The 11,600-nt window shown below is 36.9% G+C and overlaps 1 protein-coding gene across 1 annotated transcript in view; it reads left to right on the plus strand.

Moving 5' to 3' along the window:
- Ptchd4 (patched domain containing 4) overlaps positions 1-4,113 on the plus strand; it is a 185,036-nt gene extending 180,923 nt beyond the window's left edge. The window contains exon 3 of the mRNA XM_027938286.2: positions 2,480-4,113. Within this exon, the coding sequence (XP_027794087.1) occupies positions 2,480-4,113 (1,634 nt within the window). The remainder of the gene's footprint in view (positions 1-2,479) is intronic.
- Positions 4,114-11,600: the final 7,487 nt, after the last annotated feature.

An 11,600-nucleotide genomic window follows, 5' to 3' on the forward strand; every position in this document is an offset into this window, starting at 1 on the left:
AAACAAACAACAATAAGTGTTGGCAAGGATGTAGGGAAAAAGGTACACTCATACACTGCTGGTGGTACTGCAAATTGGTGCAGCCAATATGGAAAGCAGTATGGAGAGTCCTTGGAAAATTGGGAATGGAACCACCATTTGACCCAGCTATCCCTCTCCTCGGTTTATACCCAAAGGGATTAAAAACAGCATACAGCAGGGACACGGTCACATCAATGTTTATAGCAGCTCAATTCACAATAACTAAACTGTGGAACCAACCTAGATGCCCTTCAGTAGATGGATGGATAAAAAATGGAATATTACTGAGCAATAAAAGAGAATAAAATCATGGCATTTCCAGTAACTGGATGGAATTGGAGAAGATAATGCTAAGTGAAGTTAGCCAATCCCCCAAAAAGAAATGCCAAATGTTTTCTCTGATATAAAAAGATTGATTCATAGTAGGGTAAGGAGGGGGAGCATGGGAGAAAAAGATGAACTCTAAATAGACCGGAGGGGTTGGAGGAGAAGGAAGGGGGCAGGGGGTTATTAATGATGGTGGAATGTGATGAACATCATTATCCAAAGTACATGTATGAAGACATGAATTGGTGTGAATATACTTTGTATACAACCAGAGATATGAAAAATTGTGCTCTATATGTATAATATGAATTATAATGTTATAATTAAAAAAGATAGGAATTTTTTTAAAATTCTGTACTGTGAGGTACAAGTTTAGAATAAAATACTTAAGGCTTTTCATCCAAAAAAAAAAGCAGGCTGGGGAGTAAGATTTTTAATCATGTATGCTGCAATCTCAAATAAAAGTAAATAAAGATAGGAATCATGTAGGTCATTAGCAAAATCTACCAGCAGCCCAAATTCAGTATGATTATCATAAGACTCCAGTTATGTACTATGTTTGTTAAAGCCCTACTAAGTGAATTGGCTGTGGAACACATAACTCCAATATCTAGATGCCACACAAGGTCCATTTTCCAGGTTTTTGTGAATTAGGTCATTTTGTGCCTTTAAGCTGCATCATTGTCTAATGGATTTCTTGGAGAACAGCCCAAGCACAGCTTGTATCCATTCACATAAAAGGATTGTGTTTAGGGTTGCTCTTCCTACAAGGGCAAGAGTAATCTATGAAGATTTCCACTCATTCAGAAAGTCACCAACAGATATATTGTGAATGGTGATTGACAGATCCAATTCAGAGAACTCAATAAAGTGGGGAGGGGGTGGTAGATGCCGCAGTCCGGCCGCAGCAAAATAACGGGGGAGGGGACGAACAACTTGTGTACATTGATACAGCAGGAGTGGGAGACGTTTATTGTAGGACAGGAGCGGTATATATACATTCCACATAGCTTATCTTAATTAGCATAAACTAGATACAGCAGTCAACCAATAAGGAATCTCCACACTTAATGGCTCGCTGGAGTTACTTCACAAACCACTCCCTCTGGCAAAATGCCAGGCGCCATCCAGACTTGTTTACAGACTCTAACATTTGCCAGGCGCCATCCTGACTTGTTTACAGACTCTAACAGTAGATATGGTGTAACACTTTATTTTCCCAGCTACTTTCTTTTTTCTTTCTTTTTTTTTTTTTTTTTTTTTGCCAGTAAGGAAGTAATGATATCTTAAGAACTATCAAATTCCTGAAAATGACAGCTCAGTAGCTAACAGAATCTGGCACACAGTGGGTGTTCTAGTAATATCTGCTGAATAAACCTTTTGCCTATTAACCCTTAACAAAAGCTTCTAGAGGTTGGTTTAAAACAAGCATTCTTCATCTACTTAAATAAAGAAAAGGCACCAGTTAGCATCCACTCCATGTGAATTAAAGCTCACTGAGGAGCCCAAGGGAAAGTGCTTGCTGTGATCTCTCACCATGAAGATCTTGCCCTCTCTTTGCATGACCTAGTAATTTTTTATTCACATTCAATGTTAATTAATCAGTTCTGTATGAATTGGCTTCTATTCTATTTAGCCACTAAGCAGATTATCAACATTATAAAAATCAATTTCATGTCATTTTTAATTATCATCTAATAACTTTCTATATCAGTATATTAATCACCTTGAAATAGAGGTTAAGAACTGTAAGTTGACCAAGTACTTGAACTGATGTCAAAGGTACACAAAGAACAGCCCCTGCACTGGACCGCTTATGATTCATTTAGAGACACAATATGTGATAAATTGTGTGACAATGTAATGTTAGGTCTACCACTGTCAGATTACTAGAACAGACAATGAATGCTTCATCTTTGCCCAAAATACCAATATATTTGGGCTGTACTAAAGTGGAAATAAATACCAAATACATCCTGTGTGTAGCTCAATACTCTGAGATGTGATAAGCGGGTCACAGCACTTAGAAGATTAGAATATGTCTGTTTAGCATAGATAATCTATATGGAATTTCAGTTGAACTAGAAGAAAATAAAAACAACTATTCTTTTTCTTCTTTTTTAAACATTAGGTCATGGAACTAAAGGAGTATTTGAGCTTCTGTCTGGATGGCGGAGAACCAAAGAGAATTTACCCTTCAAAGACAGGGTAGCAGATGCCTATTCTGATGTGATGGTCACCTATACCATGACCAGCTCCCTGTACTTCATCACCTTTGGCATGGGGGCCAGCCCATTCACAAACATAGAGGCTGTGAAGGTCTTCTGTCAAAACATGTGTGTCTCTATTCTGTTGAACTACTTCTACATTTTCTCTTTCTTTGGCTCCTGCCTGGTCTTCGCTGGACAACTAGAGCAAAACCGCTACCACAGCATCTTTTGCTGCAAGATCCCTTCTGCAGAATACCTGGACCGCAAACCTGTGTGGTTCCAGACAGTGATGAGTGATGGGCATCAACAGACATCCCATCACGAGACGAACCCCTACCAGCACCACTTCATTCAGCACTTCCTCCGTGAGCATTACAATGAATGGATTACCAATATCTATGTGAAGCCATTTGTTGTCATCCTGTATCTCATTTATGCCTCCTTCTCCTTCATGGGGTGCTTGCAGATCAGTGATGGAGCCAACATCATCAATCTACTAGCCAGTGATTCCCCAAGCGTTTCCTATGCCATGGTCCAGCAGAAATATTTCAGCAACTACAGCCCTGTGATAGGGTTCTACATCTACGAGCCCCTTGAATACTGGAACAGCAGCGTCCAGGAGGACCTCCAGAGGCTCTGTAGTGGATTTACTGCAGTGTCTTGGGTAGAGCAGTACTACCACTTTCTGAAAGTCAGCAACATTAGTGCCAACAACAAGAGTGACTTCATCAGTGTCCTACAAAGCTCATTTTTAAAAAAGCCAGAATTCCAGCATTTTCGAAATGATATCATCTTCTCCAAGGCAGGGGATGAGAACAACATCATTGCTTCTCGCTTGTATCTGGTGGCCAGGACTAGCAGAGACAAGCAGAAGGAAGTCATAGAAGTGCTGGAAAAATTGAGGCCCCTGTCCCTCTCCAAGAGCATCCGGTTCATCGTGTTCAACCCCTCCTTCGTTTTCATGGACCATTACAGCTTGTCTGTCACAGTGCCTGTTCTGATTGCAGGCTTTGGTGTTCTCCTGGTGTTAATCCTGACTTTTTTCCTAGTGATCCACCCTCTGGGAAACTTCTGGTTAATTCTTAGTGTCACCTCAATTGAGCTGGGCGTTCTGGGCTTAATGACATTATGGAACGTCGACATGGATTGCATTTCTATCTTGTGCCTTATCTACACTTTAAATTTTGCCATTGACCACTGTGCACCACTGCTTTACACATTTGTATTGGCAACTGAGCACACCCGAACACAGTGTATAAAAAGCTCCCTGCAAGAGCATGGGACAGCCATTTTGCAAAATATTACTTCTTTTCTTATTGGGTTGGTCCCCCTCCTATTTGTGCCTTCGAACCTGACCTTCACACTGTTCAAATGCTTGCTGCTCACCGGGGGTTGCACACTTCTGCACTGTTTTGTTATTTTACCTGTGTTCCTAACCTTTTTCCCTCCTTCCAAAAAGCACCACAAGAAAAAGAAACGTGCCAAAAGAAAGGAGAGAGAGGAAATCGAATGCATAGAGATTCAAGAGAACCCTGATCATGTCACCACAGTCTGAGGGGTGTAGACCGATGGATTGTTTTTATTTTCCAATATTGCACAACAATGCAGGGCGAGTAAAGCTCAGACCTCAGCTGCTTGGGCTGGCCAGGGGTAACAAGGCAAGTCAGAGCAAAAGCGCACACAATTCATGACATGTCCAAGTGTCTGCTTCTTGGGCCAGTGGGGAAGAGGGAATTAAAAGGGGTGGGGAGTTCTTTGCAACCTTGTTCTCCATGAAAGATAAATTTCTGGACATGATCTTAGAGCCCTTCCAAGAAAAGGATGAATCAATGAAGTGTTAAGATAGAAGGCCAAAAGAACCAACTGCTTTTATAAAGAAAATGCTTAGGAGAGATGCAGAGAGAGAAAGGTGGCCTCCAAATAAGGAAAAAGACATAGGAAATGTCAAAATTGCCATGTCAGTTTTCATGTTTGTTTTTTGAACAGGTTGGTCAAAGGAAACCTATGCACTTGGGAAGTACATATTTAATCCCGTCTAAACCAAAGGACTTCCCAATCCATTTTATGTGTACATATATATGTATATATGCCATATATACATATACTTAGATTTGTCTTTATTGTACATTGATGTTTGTGTGGGGAAAGGTGTCCATTTGCAGATAGGCTGGCCTTTCTCTTGAAAGTCAAATCAGCTTTAGCCAAATATATAGATTCATTAATGGCCACTCAAAATTTATAGATCATTAATGACCATTTAAAATCAACTCAAATGTCTAGTCAGCAAGAGGGTTATTCAGCTGTGTGATAAGCAAGAAACAAAACAAAACAAAAAACAAAATGTGAATCCATTAGATTCTACCTATCATCAGTCATTGAGACTCTAGCTTTGGAAGACTTAGCAAAAAAAAAAAAAAAAAACGCAAAAAGGCATTTGAATTAATTATCACATTGACAATGTTTAAAATCCCACATCAAAGCTAAGTAGTTCATATGGCTTTTCATTGGCCTTAATAGTTATCTGGATTTGGAAGGTTGATATGGCTGCTTTGAAAGAGCTTACCCACCTGCAAATGAGCACTTTACACATGTTACCCACATATATGTGTTTAAGGGTGCACAAGTTTTGTGTGGTGTGTATGTGTGTGTGTGTGTGTGTGTGTGTGTGTTTGACTTGGGGTATTCCATACTTATAGCATTCTTATTTTAGATGGTAAAAATATACTGCCATGGTATATAGGTAATTAACAAAGGAGAAAGGAAACAACTAAGAAACACTGTAGAGTGAAATAGAGTAAAATGGACTCTCACCACTCATCACCCAGCAACAAATGGTTCTTAGTGTAAGGAAAGTATTCTAATGCTATAAACTCTAGTGTGTTCCTTGCATTAATATTTGAAACATTAACCCAGGCCATGATTGAAATATTAGTGATCACAGTAATTACTACAATATCATTTTGTAGCTTCTTGCAATATCATTGTTCTTGTTACCTAGAAAGTAGCCTCAGTTACTCATAGCTCTCTACAGGTGGTATATTAATTAACTGCAACTGCTGCTGAATTCTTTCTCAAAAAACAAAAACAAAAAAACAACAACAAAAAAAACACTGAGGTAAACATTTCCATTGTGTTAAAGTTTTAAACTGTTCCCTTGCAGATAGAATTGGTCTGTTGGGTGCTTACTTGGATTAATGTTATGCTTCCTGTTGGAGAAAATTACTAGAAAATGCCTTTTTCCAAGTCAAGCAGTAACATAATTTATTTCCAGGTAGGACAGAACAAATGTCCAATGAATAAAAAATCTGCTAGTAATTTTTGTCACCTAAGAAAGCTGCTGTGTCCCACCAACTTTGGTTGTATGTTTTAATACAATTAATAATATTAATATCTAAAAAACCAAATAAGAATCCTAGCCTCGGATAAGTCAAAGAAGAGATACAAAAACCACTCCTTCTTACTATCGTCTTTGGAGATGAAGTTGATAGATTAATGAAGAAATAACAAAACAACTGTACTTTTTTAAATGGTTTACCAGAATATAAGGAGAAAGGAGAATAAATTCTAGATTGAAAAACATTGAAATATAATGTATTTATTGAATAGAGTTTGTTTTGTCCTACCTTAAGGTTATTGAGTTTCTAGTAGAAATGACCCATGTCTTCTCTGTTATGTTCATTTGGGCCCAACAGCAATACACTTGAGTATGGAAAGTAATTGCTCATAACCATAGAGTTGTTTTTACTCTTTTTATATGTGTAAAATCATATCACCAATAACCCTAGCCTTTTACCTCATGAACTGCTATGCTAGGACGAACTGTATGTGGACTAGTAAACCTCATGATCTCATATTAGAGGTAGAAATTTCTGAGGAGATTTTTGGTTTGGGTTTTAGAGTTGGGAGGCAGTCCTCTTCCATATATTACCTGTCATTTGTGAAGTTTTGCTGTTTTATTTTGATTTTTGTTATAGGTTTTAGTGTTTTTGTTTTTGTTTTTGTTTTGTTTTGTTTTGTTTTTGGTTGTTGTTGTTGTTTTGCCTCCCTTTCAAAAAATGGGAGGTAATCTAGGAAATTCCACTATCACTTCATTTCTTTCTATGGTATGCCATACTCCTTTCATTTTCACCTATTTTATTTAAGTTTGCTTTTGGGGGGTTGGTTTTTTCCTTGATTACCATAAGCCATTCCAGATACAAAAATGACTAGCAGGATGATTTAAAAGAAAGAATCAAGCATGTTCATTGCCAAATCATATGGTATATTCTAGAAAACCACCAGAGCAGTTCTAATGTCATATCTCCATCCAAACAGTCTTTGTGCGGATGGGGAATGTAACTTTATTCATTCAGGTTATGTCTTCAAAGACAAGTGTCTAAGATAAATGTGAATTTCTCATTGTTCAAGAGACTAGAGAGGTGGCATTTTTGAAGGGACATTATCTTTTCCAGAACACCATGGTACTCTAGAGAACTGTAGCAATAATTTACTGAAATGGAACTTCTTGTTCTGGAAGAGTTAATACACCACCCAAAATGCCTTAATCCTAGGAAGTAATTTAAGCTCAGAAGGCTCTACCTGAATATCATCTGACCTTCCATCTTCACTGTGAAACAGGTAATTCCAAGAATTCTATTTATTGAATACCAAGATATATCCTAAAATATGAGATCATGATTTGCAGGGAGTCCCCAGCCTCAGCCTTTTTGGAAAGTTTGTGTGCACCTCTTTCTAGTTTTTCTAGTTTACTGTTATTGTTTTGTCTATTTGTGAAGTACTAACAAATGTTCAAATTAGAAAATTGTCTACTATTAACAGATGACCAATCAAATCCTAAAAGACAAGAAATGTGTGGGAAATATTTCAGATTTGTGGAATATTTTATTTAAATGAAATATGTTTTTCCTTTTGATTTTAAAAGCTTTCAAAATCCAAATTTTCTGTATTTAAACTGGAATGTTAATTTGTTCTCCCACCCCACTGGAATTTTAATTTGACATAGAAATACCATCTAAACACTACTCTCCACAATGTTAATAAAACTTCAAAGAGGTACTCACTTATGTTACAGAAAGAAATTTGGCTAACAATTAGATTCCCATCCTCTATGTAAAAGGCAGTCAGCAGCTAATTGACACCCTGCTTGACTCTTTGATGAAAGGTGTGATTAGGTGTCCTCTCATGAATCCTTGCAGTGACCATGAACCTCTTTGAAGATTGTGCAATAATATTCTATGACAGAATTATTTTCTGTGGTCGTATCTTGTGAGTGTCTCCCTCTAATTTGCTTCCCATTTATTTCCACAGAAATAAATTCAAAGGTCTTATCTTGTGATGTGAAAAGAAAACCTATAACAAGATGCTCCTATGATGCTATAATAGCCATTCTTGTATGTTGAACTCAAGAGTATGAGAGCTTTGTCCATTTTGTAATTATCCATTGTACTTTCCCATAATAAGCTAATCCTTTTAAACTTGTGGTTAGAGCTAGGGATTGACGATTGCCATTCAGATTTACATGTATTTTTATAAGTTGACTGTAAATATCGTTATTACAGTCACATATTTTTATGATCAAATAGTTATAAATGCACGGCACTATGCATGCATTGTTACTAATAGTACATAGATTATTAAAGACACTATTTTCAGGGTTATTGCACCTTTTTTTTTAATTCCCATATCACTTATCATAAATGCCTCATGGGTTTTGGTCTCAAAGGCCTAAAGTCCACAGAAAGTTCCATCTTAAGGAAAACAATTTGAAAATTGCCTTCCTTGGATGTCAATACCAGTCACCTATTCTAGAATGTCCTCTGGAAAATCCCAGGGGCTACATCTGGCTTCCAGGTAAAGGTCTTACCTGGTTTGACATTAACCATACTTTCATGTCCTTTGTTTGCTAAACGTAAGTGAACCAGAGGATATGATACCTTGAGACTGGAATTTAGATATTGTCTCCTAGGGACCCGGGAATTCAATGATTTGGTCAACCTCGTACTGGAGGGATCTCTGTTTGTTGTTCGTTGGTGTTTGTACATAGTATTGATAATCCTTTCAAATGTGAACCTGAAAACTTTCATTTTTTTCAAAGCAGCTTTAAAGTTACTTTCCTTTCTGTTATCAAAAAAATTATGAGAAATTTTATGACATTGACTCAAAACTTATCAATGGCCAAGTTGTTATGCCCTTGAAATCTCCCATAATCTAAATACAAAAGTCAGCATCAGCATTGTGGCCCTTATGCAAGCCTTTTAAGCAATGATCTTCAAATATTTTGTGTAGGGAATGAAGATGCTAGATTTTTTTTTTTTTACTGTTTAGCCTTGAAAACAACTGTAATGATATTGACTGAAATGAAAGCAGCAATATGAAAATGAAGCAGCAAAGCCTCTTTGTATGAAGTCTGGCATGGGAGACCTGTGTACAGATGGTGGCAGATAATTCCATTGGTTCTAATGTACCAAGGTTCATCCACCATCATGTTTTAGTGAGGAGGGCAAAAGTTGGTGCTCTGTATTTGAAATGTGGTGGAGTTGGGTTAGATTATGTTTGAGGTGAGTAATTCTGATAGGACAAGTGAAACAATTCTGTATATTTTATGGTTTTGCGTATAGCACAGAGAATCAGATGGTGCCTCAAAACTACAGCTTCTTAACTGCAAATGATTATTTGCAAATATAACCCACTTGAAGACTGTGTTCTCATTTGTTGGATCAAACCCCGAGCTTTGCAAGGAAAGTGTTCCTGAATTTCTAAGCAGGAAACAAAGCCACAGACCCATTTGTGAGTGAAAATGAGAAGGCAAGGGGACTATGAAAAGAGGCTTCTAATAAGTGTTGAGGAACACATTATTCATCCCCAGGATAGCTGTCAGTATTGCTTGGATTTGGGAAGTTTTTTTGAGACAAACCGATCCATTGTTTTGATCCATTTTCTCTGTACTTAACGAGGACCTCTCTGTTACTAAATGTCACTTGCTTTTATTGTGAAATGGGAAACAATTCAAAGAGAGCAATATATGAGATCAAGTACATATTCACAGTATAGACAGTCTATGAATCACATCTTATCCCCTCTGCATCTCTAAAGATGTTGTCAAAATAAAACAGGCTTAGACTCTATACTGGAAACCTCTATTAGATAGATATTTTTAATACAAAGAAGTGTTTATAAATAAAAGCATTGCTAATTTTGCACTTTTATAAAGTATAGAAAACAAATCCCTACTATTTTTCCTAGGTGAATTTTCCCTAAGAAAACTCTCATATGTCATGCTAATCATGAAGTCTTAAAAATCAGAAGGAAGCTTTAGAAGCAGAGCAGTAGGAATAATCCACTGCTTGTGGGTGATTTCTGCTCTTTACTGTGTTAGTGCTTATCTGAGCTGGAGTTTTAATAAGCCATTTGTCATTGTGTTCTAGTTTCCCACAAAGCTTATGGCATGGCCCGATATGGATTTCTTCCCTTCTGTTTTCACAGTTATTAGAGCAACCATGTTATCCACAGGGCTCTGTCAAACCAGTGAAGAAGTGATACTTTTAATGCTTTGGGAAGATTTCATTGAAGAATTCCCTAAGAATAACTAGGAGAGACTGCCATAGGTAAAAGATAAAGGAAATTTATCTCAAATGTGTCACTTTCCAATTCTGAATGGATTTAACTTGGATTCTTAGTAAAGGCAGTCTACAATATGTTGTGGGATACATTTAAGCTATCTAAATGTGAGATGGTTGATAGACTCTTTCCCTGAAAACTGAAGTAACTTCCAACATTGCATTCAGTGGATTCACTGGTTATTAGTAGCTACAGGAATAGTGCTGGGGGCTGGAAAATCAAACTGTCATATTCTTATATCTCTGGTATGGTTTGCAGCACCTATTTTGATGCAGAATCATGAAATGCCAGCATCTTTTCTTAAGCATAAAAGTGTTAGGCACTGATAAATTAGACCTTAAACTCACCAGTACAAATGTTCCAAATTTGGGGCAGAAAATAAGCAACAACTTTATTATATTTTCCTGTTACTTTTGCATATGTTTCAGCAATAGACTATCTTGCTCTTAAATAAGAAATCTGTCACAGCTTGAAAAGGGCAGAGATATCTCCAAGCTACCTCATAAGGATATTCAAAGATAAAATGGCATGCAACCTTTGATTAAACGGCAATATATTAAAGCCACAAAGCAATATTACTTATCACCTCTCCTGATGCTCTTTCACCTTGTAATTTTAGACCAAACTAAATGTAAAATGAACTTCCTATGTGCAGTCCCACTTGTACATTCTGCTTAGTATAATATTAATATAAGATTGCTCAGGGCAGTTGTTCAGTTGTCTCTCTGAAGACATCCTGGAGCCTAAAAATTAGCTCAGAAAGAGAATAACCTAACACTGACTTCGAGGCAGTGGTCTACCTAGAGAGATGCAGTATCAGATAATCAGCAAGTAACTTCTGTGAAAAGTCTAAGTGCACGTCTTACCAGTGGAGGAGAAAAATTATTTGTTTTTTTAACTATCCTGAGCAAATATAAAGAGAAAAAGTGAGCAGTAAGTAGCATCATAAGCTTTCTTTTCCAATGAAAGGCATTGCTACTATTTTTAGCTAAACCAGGATACTGAAACAGGTCACTTGAAATCAGTGAGGAAAAAACTACTTCATGAAAGCATAGATGAAATGTAGGAGTAGAAGAAGAACTTGAGCATGTGTATTTCCTTTTCTTTCCTAAAACAAAATTCTACTTGTTCTGGATACTAACTAAACAAAATTATAATTTCTAAAACAAAATTAAGAAGACAAAAATAAGGTTGAAATTATGATATTCCAGTGCCCCAAAGAATCAACCTCATGGAGAGCTACCATTTCCAGATATCTCTGCCCATAAGGACATTCTTTCTATAATGTTCTAGTACACATAGGTTTTTACCACATCCTGTTCTTTAAAAAGAATTTTTTAAAAAACAGATTTATTTATCACTCCCAAGATGTGTAAGTAATCTAGTAAGCCATTTAACCATTTAAACTCAAATTTATAGCTCCAT

The sequence above is a fragment of the Marmota flaviventris genome, chromosome 6 (assembly GCF_047511675.1).
Source record: "Marmota flaviventris isolate mMarFla1 chromosome 6, mMarFla1.hap1, whole genome shotgun sequence".
Classification (NCBI taxonomy): Eukaryota; Metazoa; Chordata; class Mammalia; order Rodentia; family Sciuridae; genus Marmota; species Marmota flaviventris.